This window comes from Mus pahari, chromosome 15 (genome assembly GCF_900095145.1).
Source record: "Mus pahari chromosome 15, PAHARI_EIJ_v1.1, whole genome shotgun sequence".
Lineage (NCBI taxonomy): Eukaryota > Metazoa > Chordata > Mammalia > Rodentia > Muridae > Mus > Mus pahari.
The window spans coordinates 1656441-1678052 of record NC_034604.1 but is presented as its reverse complement, the minus strand read 5'-3'; the positions used below and the strand labels follow the sequence as shown (position 1 = coordinate 1678052).

At 45.8% G+C, this 21612-nt stretch overlaps 1 protein-coding gene across 10 annotated transcripts in view; it reads right to left on the bottom strand.

The window, feature by feature from the left end:
* Svil (supervillin) overlaps nucleotides 1-21612 on the bottom strand; it is a 186262-nt gene that overhangs the window by 41764 nt on the left and 122886 nt on the right. For 3 of the 10 annotated variants that reach the window (XM_029547120.1, XM_029547119.1, XM_029547122.1), the window contains 11 exons: nucleotides 18006-18089; nucleotides 15260-16129; nucleotides 14693-14857; nucleotides 14031-14065; nucleotides 13423-13484; nucleotides 12875-13014; nucleotides 11612-11707; nucleotides 9803-10046; nucleotides 8670-9246; nucleotides 7755-7974; nucleotides 100-223 (listed from right to left, as the gene is read on the bottom strand). In XM_029547120.1, the coding sequence (XP_029402980.1) occupies nucleotides 100-223; nucleotides 7755-7974; nucleotides 8670-9246; nucleotides 9803-10046; nucleotides 11612-11707; nucleotides 12875-13014; nucleotides 13423-13484; nucleotides 14031-14065; nucleotides 14693-14857; nucleotides 15260-16129; nucleotides 18006-18089 (2617 nt within the window). The remainder of the gene's footprint in view (nucleotides 1-99; nucleotides 224-7754; nucleotides 7975-8669; nucleotides 9247-9802; nucleotides 10047-11611; nucleotides 11708-12874; nucleotides 13015-13422; nucleotides 13485-14030; nucleotides 14066-14692; nucleotides 14858-15259; nucleotides 16130-18005; nucleotides 18090-21612) is intronic. The other 7 variants (XM_029547121.1, XM_029547123.1, XM_029547126.1 and 4 more) reach the window with 5 other exon arrangements.

The following is a 21612-nucleotide window of genomic DNA, read 5'->3' as shown; positions in this document are numbered from 1 at the left end:
CACGCCTGAGACACACAGCAAGGCATTCGTGAGGTGGGTAAGGCACACACACTCATGCCCGAGACACACAGTGAGGCATTCGTGAGGTGCACACAGTACCTTTTTCTTCAGGGACTGTTCCACCTCCTGTGTGTGCAGGCCGCCGGTGGCTTTGCCATATTCCTGCTTCCGAGTCAGCCTGTTCTTCCAGTCTTCCTCGCCACTCTTCTTCAACAGTGCCAGCCTGGAAGGAGGACATGCCAACCGAGAATTCAGTACCACTCTCAGAACTTACAAGAGCCTTCTTTCCATGACAGTCACAAGGATTTTTTAGTTGTTTGGAAAGAAAAGCTGGAACTGACTTGTCAGATAAATGGGCAGCATGATCCCAGTAAGGGATGGGACGCTGCCTTCCTCATGCCCTGGAGCAATGGGAGAGAGACCCCTTCTGGCCACTTGGGGAGATAACACTTAAAGATGGAAGAGGCAGTTAGAAAACACTGCTAAACAGGGGCCTTAAAAACATGAAGAATAACTAGGGAAACAACATCCTTCAAAATAGTCACAAATAATACAAAATACCTTGGCGTGACTCTAGCTAAGGAAAGATCTATATGATAAGAACTTCAAGTCTCTGAAGAAAGAAATAGACGAAGATCTCAGAAGATGGAAAGATCTCCCATGCTCACGGATTGGAAGGATTAATATAGTAAAAATGGCCATTCTGCTGAAAGCAATCTACAGACTCAATGCAATCCCCATCAAAATTTCAACTCAATTCTTCACAGAGTTAGAAAGGGCAATTTGCAAATTCATTTGGAATAACAAAAAACACAGCAAAAACTATTCTCAACAATAAAAGAACCTCTGGTGGAATCACCATGCCTGACCTTAAGCTGTACTACAGAGCAATTGTGATAAAAACTGCATGTTACTGGTACAGTGACAGACAAGTAGATCAATGGAATAGAACTGAAGACCCAGAAATGAACCCACACACCTATGATCACTTGATCTTTGACAAAGGAGCTAAAACCATCCAGTGGAAAGAAGACATTTTCAACAAATGGTACTGGCTCAACTGGCAGCTATGTAGAAGAATGTGAGTTGATCCATTCTTATCTCTTTGTACAAAGCTCAAGTCTAAGTGGATCAAGGACCTCCATATAAAACCAGAGACAATGAAACTTATAGAGGAGAAAGTGGGGAAGAGACTCGAAGATATAGGCACAGGGGAAAAATTCCTCAACAGAACAGCAATGAATTGTGCTGTATGATCAAGAATCAACAAATGGAACCTCGTAAAATTGCAAAGCTTCTGTAAGGCAAAGAACACTGTCAATAAGACAAAATGGCAACCAACAGATTGGGAAAAGATCATTACTAATGTTAAATCTAATAGGGGGCTAATATCCAATATATATAAAGAACTCAAGAATTTGAACTCCAGAAAACCAAACAACCCTATTAAAAATGGGGTACAGAGCTAAACAAAGAATTCTCAACTGAGGAATACCAAATGGCTGAGAAGCACCTAAAGAAATGTTCAACTTCCTTAGTCATGAGGGAAATGCAAATCAAAATAACCCTGAGATTCCACCTCACACTAGTCAGAATGACTAAGATCAAAAACTCAGGTGACAGAAGATGCTGGCTAGGATGTTGAGAAAGAGGAACACTCCTCCATTGCTGGTGGGATTGTAAGATGGTGCAACCATTCTGGAAATCAGTTTGGCGGTTCCTCAGAAAATTGGACATAGTTCTACCGGAAGATCCAGCAATACCTCTCCTGGGCATATACCCAGATGACGCTCCAACTTGTAATAAAGACATGTGCTCGCTCCACTATGTTCATAGCAGCCTTATTTATAATAGCCAGAAGCTGGAAAGAACCCAGATGTCCCTCAACAGAGGAATGGATACAGAAAATGTGGTATATTTACACAATGGAGTACTACATGGCTATTAAAAACGACAAGCAGCCAATCAGCTGTAGTCTGGGTTTGGATACTGTTGTGATTGGACATAAAATGCCCCAGCTGGCTCATGTGATTGAACACCTGGCCCTCCGCTGGTCCTGCTATGCCAGAAGCTCTTGTCGTCATAGATGGTGCTTCCCTCTGCTGTGTGTCTCCACCACAGTGGCCCCCCCCCCCCCAGTCTGACCAGTTCTTGTCAGGTATTCAGTCCCACCAATGAGAACAGTGGTTAGTTTAGCTGTTGCCATTTCCACTCAGGCACCTAGTCCTCCTTGCCTTGTTTGTCATGTGTGACATGAACATGGGGCTATTCAAGGCCCTGAGTGCTAGATTTCCTGATTCTATCCAATATCTGAACTGGAGGCAGGATGCCTTATACTCTGTGATAAAAGTTTATCCAATCATTTGCTAGTAGTTCTTGGATAGAATTCAGGGTCTCAATCATTCTTGTCAAGTATCCTACTGCTGGAATCCATATAACAAGAATCCATTATATTTACAAATGTATGTATGCATTATCATATTTTATACTTTGGACGCCACTCTTAAATAATGTGCAGCTTTGAAGAGCTTCCGGAACAATGCATAATTTTGCACTTGGCATCTATCTTCTCTTCACTCTCTACCTTCTTTTCTATTTCCTCAGCACAATGTGGCAGCAGATAAGACCACAAGGGTCCATTCTATAAACGTGTATGAGCTGCCTTACCAATCTAATATCTAGTGCAGGTTCACACAGCTCAGATACCATCTAATCTTGACTTCTATAGTTCTCCAATGAAAATGGCTGCTGCATGTATTTGAACACAAAGCCTGGATTCCTTCACATGTTTTAATTTCAATTTTTATTGAAATAATAACTATTATTTATTATGCTGTAATTACTTTGAATTTGCCCATTTTATTGCAATAAGAAAAGGAATCTCAACAAATCAAATTATTAAAAAAAAAACTAACCATGACCAGGGGATGTCTTCTAGCTGAGGAGTGTGCCAGGCCTTCAGATCTGAACAGGGTATGTCCAAGCCATAAACAGTAGGAGGCAGCCACACCACTACCACTTGCTCTGCAAACTGCCCTCAAAACCAGCTGCTCTCATGTTACCTTTGACTCAGAGCAGGTATTTTTGGATGGAGAAGTCATTCACCTCCATCAGACTGGATTTACAGAGTGCAAACCCTCAATCTCAGGAGCAGAGAATGTTACAGACAGTGCAAGAGCATCTCCACAAAAACATGGCATCTCCTGGGGCTGCTCAAGCAAGCTGTGGTATGTAGAATCACTCTGTCATCTTCTTTACACTCCACTGATGTGCAAAGACCTTACTAAGAAACTGCATGTTTCTTTCTCATCATCCAGATAGGAATGCAGATGCAGACCAGTCAAGGTCCCACTGAGCATGTTAGTGGGAGGGGGGATGTGATTCCAAAGTACCAGGCCTTTCATGAGCAGCTGAGCTGGGCACACACACAGTGCCTACCTCTGTCAGGAAAAGCACAGCTTTCCAGCTTTCTGGTAATGCTCTCCCAGCCCTGGCAGGATGGCTTCCACAGAGCTATTCCATTCTAAAGCCCTGAAAATGCTGCCTCTCGATATGTTGGTTCCTTCAGCATTAGAAACTTCCAAAGACACAAGAGTAAGCAAATGATATGGGAGAAACGGCTTCAGTCGAGCCACATGGTAATTGCCCCAGCCCTCCTTTACACAGCACACATGATGAGGGACTTCCTAACAGCACACAGTGACTGAATGTATTATCCCATCCATTCCGATTTCCTGTTTGTCTTGCTCTCTGCTCTGGCAGTATCACAGCCCTTCACCACCATGGCAGAGGGCGAAGGTCTGGTTCAACACATGACACAAATTGCCATTGTGCAGTGCCAACAATTGCCAGCGATTTTCAACATCTGCCAAGTCTAAGGACTATTTATGGGCCGTGATGTGGAGAGCTCGGGCATCTGCTTAGGTGGAGGCTCCATAACCAGCGGGTGGCATAGGATTAGCCTGCTAATACACTGGCCTGGCCCAGGGCCAATGTGACATGTGCTCACCAGGCTTTGCCACAGCTCCTGATCTTCAGCAGGAATTCTGGCTTGCGAGCCTGCTGGATGAGGACAAGTTTTTCCAGGCTCATAAGAGTCTGGGCTGGGTCAAGCAAGGGACAGGCAGACCATGTGCCTCTAATATCAACAAAGGTACTTGTATTTCCTCTGTAGACTTTTCAGAGAAAAGAAACACCCATGGATTTAGGCTGAGGAGCGCTGGTGATTGACTACATGGATTATGGTCTTGCTAATGAGAAACTCAGAAGAGCTAATATTGATAATAGGCTTTTCGTGTGCATTTATTTTTATCTGGTGCTGAAGACTGAACCTGGGACCTTGTACATCCAAGCATCAGTGCTATGCCAAGCCCTGACACTAGTCTCTAGTTATGTTTTCTTTTTCTTCTTCTCCTCTCTCTCTTCTTCTGATGTTATACAGTGTGTGTACACCTGTGTGCGTGTGTGCATATGTACACATGCCCTGAGATCTGCCTATCTTGTTTCACTTGCAAACACTGGGGTCACAGATGTCTGCCCTGTGCCAGCTTCTATGTTCATGCCAGGGATTCTAACTCAGTTCCTTAGGCTTGGGCAGCAAGCACTTACATTCTGAGCAATCTACCCGACCACTTGCTTTTGATTTATTTGAATTTCTCTGGTGTTGAAGATTGAGGCTGGAACCTAGTAAATGCTAAGCATGCACTCTACACCGAGCCCGGCCCCAGCTCTCCCTGTCTATCGAGGAAGAGTACAATATGCTTCTTCTCGCACGCGTTAACTGTCGTCGTGATGGTGTCCTGAGCAGCACTGGTTCAGGGGATGAAGAGATACTTAAAAGGGTTGATGCCTTCTTCTCGAGAGAGAGTTTATACTCCGGACTCTGGATCAGTAAGGAAAGAGTTGCCTCTCTGGTTGGTTGGTTGGTTTGTTTGCGAACAGATGTTCCCCCTGGAGTCAATCCTTGAGAGTTGGTGGGACCACTAGGGGTCAGCCTCCCTCGGTAGATGAATCAATTCCCTGGAGGATTCAGCATTTTGGGGAGGTGGCAGACATCTCTAGAGGCGGGGCCTCCTGGGAGAAAGTAGTCACTGGAAATGCTCTTTCCTTTGGCTCTCCACTTCCTGGGTTCCCAGAACCAGCCAACTGGGAACTGAAGACTGGAGACAGCGAACATAAATCTCTTCTCCTTCAAACCAGTCTCCCTAGGTAGCTGTCAGAGGGGGGAAAAGGTCTGACTGAGCTGACCCGACCTTCCTCCATGGTCTAAACTGGCAGGAGACCCTCTGCCTGAGATGGCATTTTCAAGAACACGGAACTTAAGTACGTTCTTTTGCTTTCCAAATTACACAGCCCCAGACATTCCTCGTAGCACCAGAACTGAGAGGCTGAATCAGGGACAGAGAAATAAAGGCGAGACTTCTTTCTATTCCTACACCAGTCTGAGAACTCACTGGTAGCTGAAATCTTCCAGCTCAAAGTCAGAGCAGGAGTTTTCCGGGGAGATGTGAAGACAGGCTGTGTAGGATAGAGGAGCAATGAAGGGGCATGTACACAGGGACCCTAGTTAATCCCCAAGGCAGATCTCTGCCTCTCTCTACCCTCTCCATAAGGGGTGGATTCTCCAATATTTACAGGAGCTGTCTTAGTCTGTAGAGCCCTCAGGTGAAAGGGTAGATCTTGCTTTTTGGTCATCTTCTCCCCAGAGTGGAAAGGGGCAGATGAGCCAAAGTCTGTGGAGATGGGATCATGACTGGAAAGACCCAATAGACTTCCCCCAGGGTTCCATCTCTAACTTACAGAATTTTAACGCCTTTTAAAAATTGTTCCTAAAAGGGGGGCGGGGGAGGGATCCTGTGTTCTCAAATCTTTCAGAGAATGATAAAATGGTGGCTTTGTTAATCCACTAGAAAAAGAATCCCAATTTGCATTTGGGTTGATGGTTCAAACTAGATGCTCTAGATAGAGCAGTAGTTTTTCTCATTGCTGTAACAAAATTACCCAACAGAAGCAACTTAAAGGAGTTTAAGAGTTGCCATGGTCATAGTGTCTCTTCGCAGCAAGAGACACTCTTACTAGGTCACCTCCTTTGGCAAATTGAGGCAGTCAGAATTGCTGGACTAAGTATGGTTTGAAAGGCTTAGAAGTTTATATGCCATTCTAAAGAAAAGAAAAGCCCAAATAGGTGTTTGAATACCACCCCTTCCTCTCACTAGCTCAAGCTTCGCATTCAATGATGAGAAGGATTAGAGTCCCCACTTAAGGAACCTCCTCTCATGAATGGTAAAGATAGATGCTTGGGTATTTTCAGTGATATACACACAAAAGTACCATCAAGGCACGGGGGGGGGGGGTCATGGGTGACCCATTTCCTATCAACATACTTTATGATAGCCAACGTAATTGCTGAACAAAGGGAACTTGACCTTTTAAAAAGCCCAGTAACAATGAAATGGAGAAGCTGAATATTTTGCAAGCATACCTGCCAGGATTCTGAGTAGATGTGGAATCTCTCTGAGAGGGTTTGCTCCAGGTAAGAACAGGTGCATGCTGCCTTATCCCTGTATCTGGACCCCTTCCAGGCAGCTCACAGAAGCCTGAGTCACTTGCTAACCTCCCCACGAAGCCTGTTTAAAAAGCTGTGCTCCACAGTAGTCCAGCTTTAAACAGAAGAGTTCCCCTCAGGGTATAACTCGAAGAAAGATACAGATTCACTAGAGTTTACTGAAAACAAGCAAGTGAACCATGAAATCCCACAGCTACTGTTTAATGAAATTTCCAGGCCAGAGCTGTAGCTCAGGGGTAAAGTGCTTGCCTGGCAGGTACAAAATTCTAGGTGAACTCACAAGCGTGGGAGAGAGGGAGCAGGAGGGAAGGGGAGGGGAAACTGGGAGGAAGGAAGGGGAAAGGGGAGAGAGAGATGGAAGAAGGAGGGGAGGGGAGAAAGTTAGAAAATAATTAAGAGAGGGAGGGAGGAGGAAGAGAAGGAAGGATGGAAGGAAGGGGGAGTGAGAGAGGGAGGGAAGAAGGAAGGAAGGAAGGAAAGAAGGAAGGAAGGAAAGAAGGAAGGAAAAAGGAAGGAAGGGAGGAAGGGAAAAAGGAAGAGAGAGAGGGAGGGAGGGAAAAAAGAAAATTTCTAAATGTTCAAAACAATCATTCATCTTTGGCTGGTAAGATGGCTTAACATGCCTAGACCAACAACCTGAGTTCCATCCCAGGAACCACATACTGGGAAAAGAAGGGATTTCTGCAGGTTGTCCATTGACCTCCACACATGTTTTATGATACATGTATAAGTACACACACACACACACACACACACACACACACACACACACACACACTCGTGCACACATCCAAATAAACAAATGTAACAAAAGTTTAGAAAAGGGCAATTCATCTGATTTCCTGTAACACACAGCAAACAGATCCTAATCTCTAAGACACAGACCCTCTGGGTGAACTTAGCTGTCTTCAGCCTATGTTTATTTCACCCAGAATATCAGAAGGCAATTGTACCTCCAGTTTGAATCACATGAAAGAAGAAAGAGCAGGAGAAAGAGCCTAGATCACAGATTCCACAGACAAACAAGGTGTCTCTGTTCATCCTTCCCCCGTGTCTGGATTGGACTTTGCTAAGCGAGGTGTAGCCCGTGTTCATGCTTCAGCTTCCCAGGGCTGTTTTAGCATGACCAGCATAGCCCAGCATGTGGGCATCCCTCCACAGTATGCCTGCCAATCACCAAAGGGCTTACCTTTCTTTGATTGACATGGTTTTGCTGGGTGAATCCAGGAAACTGTCGCCTACTGGCACTTTGACCTCTCCAGAAGCAAACATGGCACAAGGGCTCTTCAAGAGCTTCTCTGCTAGCTGCTCAGAGGACTCCTGCTGCTTCCAGGCCCCCGGGGTTGTCATGTGAACGGAGGCTTTCCTGGCCGCCGCCTCTGTCCGCTCCGAAGCAGTTTCTCCAGACTCTGAGAATGAGAGCCAGTGAGCATCAGTCCCCAGGCAAGCATCTGCTCAGTTGCACCCCAAGGTGCAGCGCCAGAGTCAGGCTGTGGGCACATGGTGGGTTACCCAGGCCACGGTAGCACAAACCACTAAGAGAAAGATAGCCTGGGTCAGCTGTGCTGCCAGTGGCATGACTTCTCTCAAACAGCACATCTTCATTTCTAGTGAGCTGAACGCAACCCAGGCTCTTTTCAACTGACAGACGATCAATGATCAATGTGTGTCAATGCAAGCAGGCCAGTCTCTAATGCAGACAGTAGATCAGAATGCATGATGAGTCTGGAAACTACACAGGTTCAAGTTCTTATTCTCTGTACTTACTGGGTGTAGGACTTTTGGGCCATCAACTTTAGTAAAAGGGGTCAACACAGTCCAGGAACTCAGAAGGCTATTGTGTGAGTTAATATCACCAGCCACCCGAAACCCTTATCAAGGGGTGTTAAGAATTGCAGACACTTTCGCTGTCATAAACTCTTTCGGTTCACTGGCTGTCAGATTCAGGGGAACAGAGGTCTGGGGAAAGGACTATGACTCACTGACCTTCTGATCGAGTCTAGTGATAACCTGTCTCTAGATGTAGTTAACCAGAAACAACAGGAACATGTGCAAGAAGTCTGCCAGACTGCAGAAAGCCTGGGAGTTAGTTGCAGGGCCTTACCTTTCAGTGAGAATTTCCTCATGACAGTCTCCACATCTGTGTTCTCCTCTGAGGCCTGCTTGTCCTTCAGGTCTAGATTCGCTTGCAAACTGCTTTTAGCAGTGGAAAATTCCTCCAGCTCATCACCAAGGTGTGCAGCAGAAGGATTACCTAGCTCTAAGCTTCCCCTCCGTAGGATGGCATGCTTAGGCTCCTTCAGGCCATCACCCTCCCTGACCCTGCCAAGGATGGGGTAGGAGGGCTCCACTTCCTCCTCGAAGGCGCCTCGTGTTTGAACGCCACTGTCTTCGGCAGCCACCGTCAGAGCATTCTTGCTTTCTGTCTTTGCAGACTCCCCCGGCATTCCTTTGCTCCCACTGTGCTCTGCCAAAGGTCGCCAAGCTTGTGGTTTCAGAATGCTTCTGACTGGAGAGTCTGAGTTTTCCACAGGAGGAGACTTATAGTCAGTGGCACTTGTGTTGTTGTCAACAGATGGCTTCCTAAGGTCCCCTGCATATGTGGGAGCAACCGCAGAGGCCATGATGGAAACAGAGGTGTTCACGGTGGGGGAGAAGGAGATGAGCTTCCCACTCTGCACCTGAAGGGACACAGTTTAGAAGCACCGTCACCTGAGGGGCTGTCACGGGTGGGGACAATGCACCTGCAGTACGGCCTCCTGTCACGTCTTACTGGAAAACACAGAACACATCACAAACAAACCGTCTGGGCAGGCAGCTTGCCTCTGCTTTTATAATCAACCACAGTGGACTCACTCTAAGCAGGCTATGAATAACAGAGCAAACAGCAAACATGGGTCTGGTTCTTCCTTTTAGCAGTGGAAAAGGGAAGATGAAGCCACTTAGAGGCTCACCTGCTGACCCTGCCATGTACCATGAACCCAAGAGCAATATTGCACAGCTGTATTAAAAGAAAACACACACACACAATGCACATACACACACATACATACACACACCACACACACACAGCATACATACAAACCAAACACATATACGCAAACATACATATACAACACATACCACACTTGCACACCACACACATGCCCTACACACCCACATACACAGATACACTACACACACACACACACACACACACACACACACACACAATGCAGTTAGATCTAACACACTCACCTGCTCTACCTCTCCAAGAGTGACCGGCTGAGTCTGATATCTTGCATTCATTCTCCTCTGCCGCACATCTATTCTGTTTCGGGTGGAAATGGCTTTGGAGACTGGCTGGGACAATTTGTTAAACAAGGCCAATTTCTCTGCTAAGCTCAGAGTGGAGGAATCAGGTTCGCCTGGTTCGGCAGACTCTCTGCCCTCATTTGCCTGGTCCCTGGCTAAAGCCTTTTGGTGAGCAGATGCTTGTAACCTACAAGCAAGGAAGGAGAAGTCAACCATACAAAGAAAAACAAATCAATGCCTCCCGCCAATTTATATATGAACTTTCTTAAAAATGTCATGTATTTTGTAAGGGGCTCATTTTCCCTAATGGATTTGGGCAAGAAGCAGGCAGCTGTTTAGTTACTAAACAAGACAGTGAGTAGCAGAGCCAGCATAGGAGACCAGCACTGTCAGACAGGCAGACATTTAGCTCTGAATCATATCTGTGAAGGGAATCTCCTGTTGAAGGAACTGGGACCAGCCTAATCTACCTTCCTAGAGAGAGATCCTGGACCATTCCTAGCACAGGGACTGGAGGTAAAGGCAGAAAGTCATTCCCTGCTTAGTCATCCACCCTCTGTAGATGCCGCTTGGGAGGTTTGAATAGTTAGGCACAACATGGTCTCCTGTCAGTGACAAAGTCTGCAAAGCAGCTTTTTCTCTGTCAAAGTGTGGTTTAAACACACTTTGCTCCCAGGTTTCTGCCAATTTCCAAAGTTACTTAAATGCAATCCTCTGTAACTTGAAAATCTCAGGTGATTAACACCCCCCCCCCCAAATCCCAGCAGAGACTGGGGGGGGGCGTGGTAGCACAGCTCTGGCTGAGCATGTGCAGAGCACCAGAAAATAATAACAGCAGTAATAATAATGATAATGATAATGATAATGATAATAGCTTCCACTGTGAGGGAGAGGAGGTGGTTCCAGGCCAGGAGGGCAGCATGATTCTCCAAGACAACATTGTCTGTGCCCTGGGCAACTCTGTTGTAAGAAGGACACTCTGTCTTCATTCTTATTAATCACTGTTCCACAGGCAGTCCCAGACAGGCAGTCTTTGTGCCCAGACGTCATGAGGACAAGTGAGAAAGCATGGACGCCTGAGGATGCGAGCCTTCCAGGGAGGACAAAAAAAACTTTCTCAAAACAGCCCGCTTCTGGATGAGGCTGGTTTACTCCAGCTCTGTCACATAACATCTCAAGTCTTATTTTTAGCTCTTGTGTTTTGGCTTATCACAGTTAAGACAAAGAGGGTATTTATATAGTTTATGAACATAATTTTAAACACCGAATCCTATAATTTCTACAGCTAATCCTAAAATCTAAAGGCATTGTCTTCTCTCTCCAAATTAGCAAACAGAAGTACTTGGTTTTGATCTAGATTTGTGTGTATACATTTTTAAAAATAACTAGATCTTGCCAACATTTCAATTTCATGTTAATGCTCCATTTTAAAATTAGTCTTTGCCTGTTAGTGTTTTAGAGGAAAAATAAAGTCTTTGAGGAATGACCATTTTTATGTTAAAAAAGATGTATGCGTGAGTTAGTTCAATCTTAGGCCAACACAGGAAGCAGGCAGATGGATCTATCTTTCTCACACAGTCATGAAGTTAATGTCACCTTGCACTACGGCAGGACAAAACACCAAACACCTCAGGAACACCCACTGCACTGACTTGTTTGTCAGACAAATGAAAGGCACTCAAGGCTTCCAGATGCACCTGCTGCCCAGCACCGTGGCACTGGGTGCTGCGTGCAGCTATGTGTGTCCAGTACCTGGCAGGCTGCACAGTGCTTCTAGCTACAGTGGGGCTAGGAAGTCTCGCCGTTACAGGGTGGGTGACCCCAGAACACGAAGCAGGGATAGGTTCACTTTAAAAGCAATGGCCAAAGGAGGAGCATTCATGAGGAGAGAGAAGAAAAGAAGCATTAAACGAGGCATAGCTGTAAATCTGGAGAGGCAAAAGTCAAATATTTTACCAAAAATATTTGCTAAACACTTTGAGGGGAAATGGATCGCAAAAGAACATTGGAAAGCAACATAGATGGAAGGAATGGGAGGCATGGGCCACCCAGAGTAAGGGGACAAGCAGAGGAATAAGCTTGAAGAAGAGCCAGCTTAGAACAGACAACCTCATTTTAAGAAGTCATTTAAAAAGCAAGTATCAACCACAGCTGGCCAAAAGAGTCCATCCACAGTTCAGAGTGTTTGCTACAGTGTCTTCTGGCCAACCCAAGACATTATTTTGTTAACAAAGGCTATGCTATGAGTAAATGCACAGATGTACTTGTCTACACATACATCAAGAAAGCAAGGAGCCTAAGGCTGGGATGTAGCTCAGTGGTAAAGCATCGTCCAGAGTGCACAGGGTTGGGGGACGCCATGAAGGCAGAGACCTCACAACAGGCTCCAACAGCAAACCTGCAGACAGAGGTTCTTAGGGATGTCACCACTCCACAGAAATGATTTAAAAACGAATGCACACTCTCAGTTGACTAGATCAGCTAACTGTGAATGGCCCAGTCAAGGCAATCTCAGATACTAGCACACTGCCCCAGTGCAGGCCTCCTGTTGTCTGGAAAATGTCCAATTGCCAATTCATTTTTGGACACTTTGGCGATGATTTAAAAACAAAATGAATGTTTATCTCTTAGAGGTATGTACTAAAATATTTAAGGAGGAAATGGCCGGGTGTGGCTGAAGACAATGCACGTGGAGAAGGACAGCATAGGGACTGACCACCATTGAAGCTGAGGCTCACTATGGCTCCTCTACTTTCATGTTGCATATTTTCTTTGTGAAAGATAAAGCACAGGGGTAAAGACACTTCAGACGTAAGCCTAGGACCTGCGGCAGGTACATCCCATCACTGTTTAGATGGCAGAAAACCAAACCAAACCAAACCAAAAGTAAATATGAAATAATATACGCCTCTCTATGGCTTCTAGCTAAACTGCCTCATTCTTAATAGAAAATTCTTGAATCTCTCTTTAAAGATGAGGGCACAGGCCAGGCTAAGAACTCCCCCAGAGACGCACGTAGCTGCAATGACCACTTCCTCTGTGGTGATGGGTTGTGTGTGTGAACGGTCCTGCAGGCGACGCAGCCTCTGTTCCACAGCTGCATTTCTCGAACGTCTCTTTGGGACACTGTGCTCATCAAAGGATTTCTCCATTTCCTGCAGTTAGAAAACATCGTGGGATCACATGAATTCAAAGAAAAAACTATGGCTTTCCTGGAAGATTTCTAGGAAGGGACAGCAGTGTGAAGCCACCAGAAGGGACACTTCTGGTGGCCAAGCCCAGTTACCACAGATGCTGAAGCACGGCTTAAGAATGCCAACTGCTGTTCCGTGGTAAAGGCTTGCTTGGTCCCAGCTCAATGCTCATACAGAACTGCTGAAGTAGTGTGCCAGGATACACTTCTTCATTTTTTTAAAAATGGCGATAAGCTCAGGTATTCTGTTACAGTAAAAGGACACTGCCTATCTCAGCTTGGGAAGAGAACAGCAGTGTGTGAGGTGCCAGAGCCTGGGGCATCTTTCTCAGTAGGAGTTATAGTTTCTAAACCACCTGGCACACCTTACCCTGAAAAGCAGCCTCTTGGCAGCAACACTCAGCTTGGCCCGTTCATCCACCTTTTCTTCATCTGTAAAAGTCATGAAATCAAAACTGAACATCATTGGAAAGCACTGGTCATCTCTGAAACGCTTTTCAAGACTGACCTGGACATCCCTTGAATCCAAGAGGAGAGGAACTGACATCATAACTGGGATGTCTCCCCTCCAGGAGCCCATGCCTTCTCTTCAGTGAGTAGTACTAATTCCCATTGCAATTCAAACCAAACTGTGTCCAGACAGTGATGTTTATCGAGTAGCCTGTCTAAGAGAATTTAAGAATGGGTCCTAGGAGCAGACGCCTTCAGGATGGCGCAGTGGTCACCCAGTACAACATACTTTTTAAGTCAAAACAGCTGCTCCATGCTGTTCCACTGAACAAGCCTCTTAATTTCAATCAAAGCTAAGGGAAGCCTTCCCTGAGCATTTCAGCTAGGGTGCACAGCAAGGCAATAGAAAGAAAGCAAGACACTGATGGGCTCCAGGCTTCCTCTCCCACAAAACCCCACTACTTAGGTCTAGATTAAATTTAATATGGACAAAATGTAAAAGAATAAAGAGGAGAAGGAGATACTCGCCCTCGGCCACTGGTATTTCTGAGCCAGAAGGACACCTAGGGACGACAGGGACAGAAGATGAGAGTGATTAGTGGTGGACATACAGGCTACACATGAGACATCATGCAAGTGGACCATCTTAAAGATTTAGAAACACACTGGTGTGAGCGCTGGCTGAAACTACCAAGCAACAGTTAGCTGGCACTGTGGAGTGTGTACACACCCCACAGCCTGGGGCACACCTTGTGAAAAACAGTAGTATCGATAAGAAGTTATTACATGGGGACTGTGGACATACTGCTGGAGAACGTTATAATTTCTATACATTTGCATATGATGATGTCATACAAAAATGTAAATTTTAGAAGTAAGCTGTTTCTAAGATGAGTCCAAAATTCCTTATGCCTGTGGCAGATGCTTGATTTAGACAGAAGTTTAAGGGGAGCATAAAGGTCTAAAGGCACCGACTGAGAAGTCTTTCTTCTCACCTCATCCGTGGGCAGCTTAAAATCAGGTGATAGAAAAGCAACACTCGTTGGAAATACATTTTATTAGTATAAGAAGTTATCCTTGGAGTTGAGATGGAATAATTCTAGAACCCTATGCAAATACCATCAGGCCCTCCAGGGTAGTGAGAACTCTTGTGCTTGAACTGCTAAAAGTAGACACACACACATGCCTACCTATCGGACTCCTTTCGCTCTGCTGAGGTTATAGGCTGAGTTCTAAATCGCTCAGAAGTTTTTCTACTTTCACCGGGAGAAAGATAGCGTCTTGGTTTCCGAGACCCTCTCTCTCGTTCCATGGGCAAGCCAATTCCTTCAGCTGACCTCTCAACCCGGGATTGGCTTTTAGGACCATAAGGCATCGAGTGCAATACAGGGACAGGGAGGGGAGAAGAAAGGGAGGAATGGGAGAGAGAGTGGTGGGGAGGGAGGGCAAGAGGGAGGGGAGAGAAAGAGAGAGAGAGAGAGGGGAAAGGTTTATGCATCTCAGTGAGTCAAGACAGTGCTTGGTTCTACATGCTGCTACCATGCACCATCTGCATGTGGAACATTCTAGAGACCCACTCCTCCAGATTCCCCATTAGTAGGCAGAAGCAGAATGGTAGTATATGAGCCATTTCCTGTACACTCTGCCCTGCACACACTTGTGAGCTAAGCCTACAGGACACACCAAGGTGGAGATGTGAATTGTCTGTCAGGGGCGTGCAAGTGACATATCAAAAGGACGCTGGGAACATCACCTACAGTTCAGGTTTCTTGCTGGCTCGGGCCGACTCCATAAATACGTTTCGGAGCTGGGCGACGGAGACTCTGGTGTCCAGCATGCTGGCTTCTGCACCAGGCCCTTCTGCCCCGGAACTCTGCAGCTCCAGCTCCTGACTTGGGGCTTCATCCTTGTGTCTGGGGACCTGGAGCTGAGGGGGACCTGTGTAATCCGACAGAGAGCGGACCAGAACCTTGCGCTTCTTTGGAGATGCTTCCTTTGTGTGACTGGTCAATGTGGCATCTTGGGACACAGGACCACTCTGAACATACAGGAGCATTTCACTCCGGCCAGTTCTCTGAGTGGGCAGGTGTTGAACTTGCCGCCCCCTCTCAGCTTCTACATCGATGGAGCAAATGATGGCCTTGTCTAAGTCTTTATTACCAGAGGGATCTTTGTGGCCTCTCACAAGCCTGTCATCTTCCGAGGTCAAACGTGATTTGGGGGTCCTCTCCAGAGGTTCTGGGGAGGGCAAATCTTCTGCTTTTGACTCACAAATATGGAGTACTGGAGCTTCCCTTGACCCACCTTCTAGAATCTTCAAGGTGGTAGATTTTATAACTTTTGGGGTGGCTGACCCCACCCAGCTGAATTCCGGTGTGCTTTCTGGGGTGTCCATGGTCACCAGCTTGATGGCATGAACAGGGTCAGTTGGCAGAACAGCACTGTGGCTTGGCTGCAGTGAGCTCACTGCTTTGCTGGTGACCCTATCAAAGGTGGAACTTTCTGACTGGATAGGCAGGAAATGTGCTGGTGCTGACTGCTGTCTCCTCTGAGTTAAGGGCTCTGACGTGAGTTCAGGGCTGCTGCGAGCACTCTCCTCTTTCACCAATTTTTCTCTAACTTTAACTCTTAAGAAAGAAATGGGATTTATGTTGCAAGTTGCAATAATCACTGGAGGAAAGGAAGCATGCATAGACCACAGATAGCACTGGAACCAATGCAGAGAGCACGTGTGAAAACACACTTGGGCACAGAACACAGACACCTAGTTCCTGCCAAATTTGCATCCATATTCTAGCGTGGTCCAAAAGTTCCATCCCCTGGAAACCTGAGAGTTTCCCGATGTGCTGAGGGAGAATGGGCTTATTCCAGGGAAACACCTAGCAGGCCCAGAGAGCTCCCTTCATAAACACCACTGTGACCATTAGGGTGACGGATGCTGCCATGTCACCGGCTATCAACTGTGCAGACATCTGTGGTTAGTTATGCTTTCTCTTGAGCTAACATCACCTTTTATAAAGCACTGAGCACACACAGACTTTAGACGCTCAGCTGACTACATCATCTGATCCCAAGTCAGAACCAGCTTGGATGTCTTTAATCAAAGCCACACCACCATGAGAGTGTTAGGAAGAAGTATTTGTTAAGACAACTGTGAGCTCTTATCTCCCCATCCTCTGAGACCCCCGCTGCCACATCCTAATTAAGCAGCAACCTAAGGAGGAACTGATAGCTGTTGTTTCTAATGTTTAAGTATTTGAGAGCAAAACTGAAAAGGATGTCAAACGCTACAGACCCTTCCCATCTTCACAGAAGCCCAGAAGTACTGCTGGGGGCCCTACCTGCCTTCCCAGCCCAGGGCTTCACTTTTAGAGGAAACAATGGGCTTTGGGGGACTGTGCTGCCTGGCACATGCAAGGTCTTGTATTTGGTCCCCACCATACAGAAAGGACCAGTATCACAAAGTAATGAGGCTTTTGCAGAGCATATGAGGTCTACTTAGCAAAGAAGACATATTCATCAGTATTAGCACCCATGAGTGACCTTTTGAAATGCCACTCTGTGCAGTATGAAAGGAAAACCATCTGACATGAGGTGGTTGCTGAGCAGGTACAACTTTCAAAAAGTACTCAGAGCTCTTGGGATAGAACAAGAGATTTACGGGAAAATGTAAAACTCATTTCACTTAGATGAGTGAACCAAAGTGACTGTTTATAATGTGCACATTTTAAACTGTCTTGCTTAGACCGCCTTTGACTTATCAAATTCATAAAACACACTCTGCTTTCAAATAGAGAGAGCATCGTCAGGAGAATTCCTTGAGGAAACACCAAAGAGACACATAAAGGTAGTTAGTATGAGTGGGAAAAAAGCACTCTAGGCTGTAGCTTTCTGAGACTAGGCAGCACTGGAGGGCGCCTTCAGAAGACAGAGCTGCAGTTAAGCCCCCCCCCCCCAACCCCTCCATGGAATGTGTGGCCCTTATCTGAGGAGATCTCAAGAGAACAAAGTCAGTGTCAGAAACTCAATACATGGGACCTTTGTCTGGCCAGTGACTTGTTCATTCTTAATTCTTCCTCCTTTCTCCATCATGAAATGATTGGAGTTTTTGTCTGCTATTAGGCCACATGCCCTACATTTGACTGTTGGGACTTAGCTACTGGGTTAGAAACAAGAAAATTAAAGCTGGTGCAGAAAAGGGATGTGAACAGGGTAGGGTGGCTCCAGAGGAGGTGTTCGTTACTGCCCCCTGTTGGCAGTTCTATAGAGAGTCGGTGAGAAAGTAAGCAAGCAAGTGTGTTAAGTTAAAGACAAATGAACCGGAAAGGAGAGTATCAGCATGGGAAGGGCAATCTGGGAACACGATGAAGAAGCAGCTTATTATGAACACATGATCTTCAGAGGCGTTGCAAGGAGGAGCATGACTGTTAGTTAAGTGTGGCAGAGCAGGAGAGGTGATGGGAGGAGGGGGGCAGCAGCCACACACGTCCAACCTGGGTGTACCTGGAAGGCCAGTTGATAAGTGAGGGTGTATCACCTTCAGAATCTCTCTGCAGAAACCACTCATGCGTGGGCTTCCCTGTACTACTGTGCACAAGAAGCAAACATTTAGCTCATTGCTATAAAAACGGAGATGCCCATCCCCCATCATCTTACTGTAAGCAAACCCCAAACATTGCTCTCAGAAAGAGATACTCAAGCTAGCTTTCGGAAAGACAGTAAGTACACGGTACGTTTAAATTTGCTTATTGAAAGGTTTTGGTCATTTGGCTCACTACAAAAAGCAAGGTAGTGAAAATAAATAAATCTAAAGTCACTAGAGAAAATGGGTTTTAGTCACTGAAATAAGAGTGGCTGTAGTCATACTCTGTTGGAATTAAAATAGAAGGAAACTTAACTTTAAGTTTCATTGAGACACATGGGTAAAGAGACAAATGTAAAAAGTGTCCATAAAAAATACACACCAAAGGAAGGAAGTAAATAAGAAGAAACTTGGCCAGAGTGAATCTTTGTTACACAGTTCCCTTTTATCTTTTTGTACCAGTTACAAATGTCAATTTGTAACCTGTGTCACTCAGACAAATGTCTAACTCCTATGAAGCACAGCTTTAAAGACTGAGAGGCAGCACAGGTACAAGCCTCGCATCCCTGAAGACATCTGGCTCTTAACTCAGTCAAACAAAGTGCAAAATGGAATGTCTCACAATCATGAAAAAGGCTGAGATACTTTTGATAAAATGTATAGGCAAGGGAAACCTGTAACGGTAAAGGAGCTACAGGAGGAGTAACCACCATACCACAGACCGTATGTTCTTACTAAGGATTTACAGAGAAGACACGGGAAGCCTGTCCTGAACCCACGCAATAGTCATGGATGAACCTGAATGGCTGTTACTCCTGCCTCAGCCTCCCAAGTCTTAGAATTACAGGTATGAAGTGTCACTGCACGAACAGAAGTGGTAGTTCACAAATCTAGGCTTCATGTGCACTATCTAAGCACTCTACCAACTGAGCTACAATATCCAGGCTTAGAATTAATTTAGGAGGTGTTGGGAGTGAGCCAAGGCCCTGTTTGCAGAGGGCATTTCCACTGGGAGAGGACTGCAGAGTCACTGGGAGAGAAATAAGGAAGCAGAAACTCCAGGTGAATGGATTGGCTTTTGATGTGTGATTGGCCAGTGGAGAACTGTATTCCCAGGAAGTAGAACCCCCTCCCCATCTGGAGCCAGCCAGAGCTATCCAGTGGGACCTTGTCCCCCCAAAGTAAAAAGAAAACAAACACAACCTCGTGACAGCCACGTCTCACGCAGCTCTGATTACAGGAGGGTGGGATTCTCCCACCTCATTTAGTTTAGCTAGCTGATGAGAGTTACCTGTGTGGGAGACTGCTGCTATGCACACAAGTGTGAGTACAGTGGTGGACACACTCCTGGACACAATTTACAGTGGAAATGGAAATCTCACACGCACACATCGACTACTCTACATTACAGGCTGACATTTCAGGAAACATATTCATGTTGAAGTCAGTGGAACTGCTGCTTGTCAGTAAGCATTAAATGAAAAGCAGAAAGACAATGACTTGACCACTTATTAGCAGCAAAATGACAGAAGATCCCTCTTTGGAGAATGGATCTGAGATCTGCTTGCCATGCTCCACCCCGGTATCCACAGGACATGGCAGCTGCTGCCCAGAACTAATGGGAGTCAAGGCAGAAGGAATGCCAGGCACTATAGTTTGCTGCAGACATCTCCACAGGGCATGGACAGTTGAGGAGCAACCACAACCATGAGGACCTGAGGGTCTAGAGACTGCTTCAGGACTCAAAGCTCTCATGAGGAAACAGATGAGCAGACAGTGAGGGAGGAATGCCCATGTGCAGTCTCTGCTCTACCTTCTTGGACCAGTTTATGTTGTCCTTTCATCTCTGAATAAGGCAACCGATAGGGCAGATACAAGCTCACACTCAGGCTGATGGTATGTGTGTGTGTGTATGTGTGTGTGTGTGTGTGTGTGTGTATACGTACCTGCCTGTGCATGTGTGATCTGATATATGTTTTCTGAGTTCCTGGTATATACAGAATTAAAAGCTGGATTAGTTCTGAGAAGTAATAAAGACAGCAGTCGGGCTACCAAACTCTGGCACTGAGGTAAGAGAGCTAGGACCGCAGAGGTAGAGATGGGTAGATTTCTGCAAGTTCTCCAGGCCAGCCTTGTCTATATAGGGAGTATCAGGTCAGCCAGGGCTACATACCATATCTCAGGGAAGGGGGTATGATTTATTTGTGCGCAGGTGCTCAAGACAAGCACTGATTGGGTCATAAGCCACAAAAAGCAGCTCTCCTAAGGTCAAGTCTTTACTGTCAGGTTCAAGCACTAAGGGAGCTGTCATTTTGGAGATGCAGAGCTGGAGAGGAACTAGAGTACAGTGAGAAAGAGCTAATGAACAAGGCTTTTCTACAGCGAGTCTGCCCAGAACAGGGTGTCTAGTTGAATTTCATGTTCCTCCCTTTAGTCACATGACACACTGAGAATGGGGTAACAGGTGATGCTCAGAGACAAAGCAGCTGGGGACCCCAAGGAGAGAACCTTCTGCATTTCTACACATAGAATAACATTATTTCTCAATAAGGAAAGAAAAATTGCATAAAGCATTGCAGAGACTTTGGGATTCCAGACCTTGGTAGAAGCAGGTGTTCATATTTTTAAAAAGGCTGAATAATCCACATGTTGATGATAATACAGTCATGATGTTGATAATAATACAGCGTTACTGGTTAAAAAGCATTGGCACTTTTGCTTCCACATTCACACTTGCTGAATTCACAAGCAACAGTTCATCATAGGAACAGCTTTCTTCAGATGATGCATAGATGGCTGGGCCCGACTTACAGCCCCCTATTTCTTAGCTGTGTACTCTTCACTTTCTTCCCAATAAAATGTGGCTCAATCCTGGGCATGCTACAGCATCTGTGGCTCAATCCTGGGCATGCTACAGCATCTATCCCTCATCCAACACGGCATTCACAAGCCTTCTCCATCATTTTATGGAATACTAGATAATTCCAAAACAAGTGTATCACATGGGTCAATGTTGCCCTAAAGCTGTTATTTCACTAGTAATATTTCAAGGTAGAAGGAAGTGATATCAAGTTGTCACATGAAAACAGAGATTAGATTCTTCATTTTTATAGATGGATATACTTTTTCTAAGTAAGTATCTTTGCTCTCTATACAAAACATCTGGGGGTGGGGGTAGCTGTCGAGTCTGCGCAACAGGTAAAGGTGCTCGCCACCGAACTTGCTGACCTGAGTCTGATCGACAGGTCCCAGATACCGGAAGGAGAGGACAGATTTCTACAAGTTGTCCTTTGACCATCACAAGCACAACATACATCACACTCCAAACACACATGTCCCATATGTGCATATGCAAAATAAATAAATAAAATGTAGTAATAAAACCCACAAGTGAGGATGCTTCAATCCCACTCGGGAGGGAGAAGAAAACAATCACCAGGGGCAGGGGCAGGGAGGGACCTGGGTGGGAGAGGGGAGGGAGGGGACCTGGATGGGAGAGGGGAAAGAGGAACATGGTCAGGTGGCTGG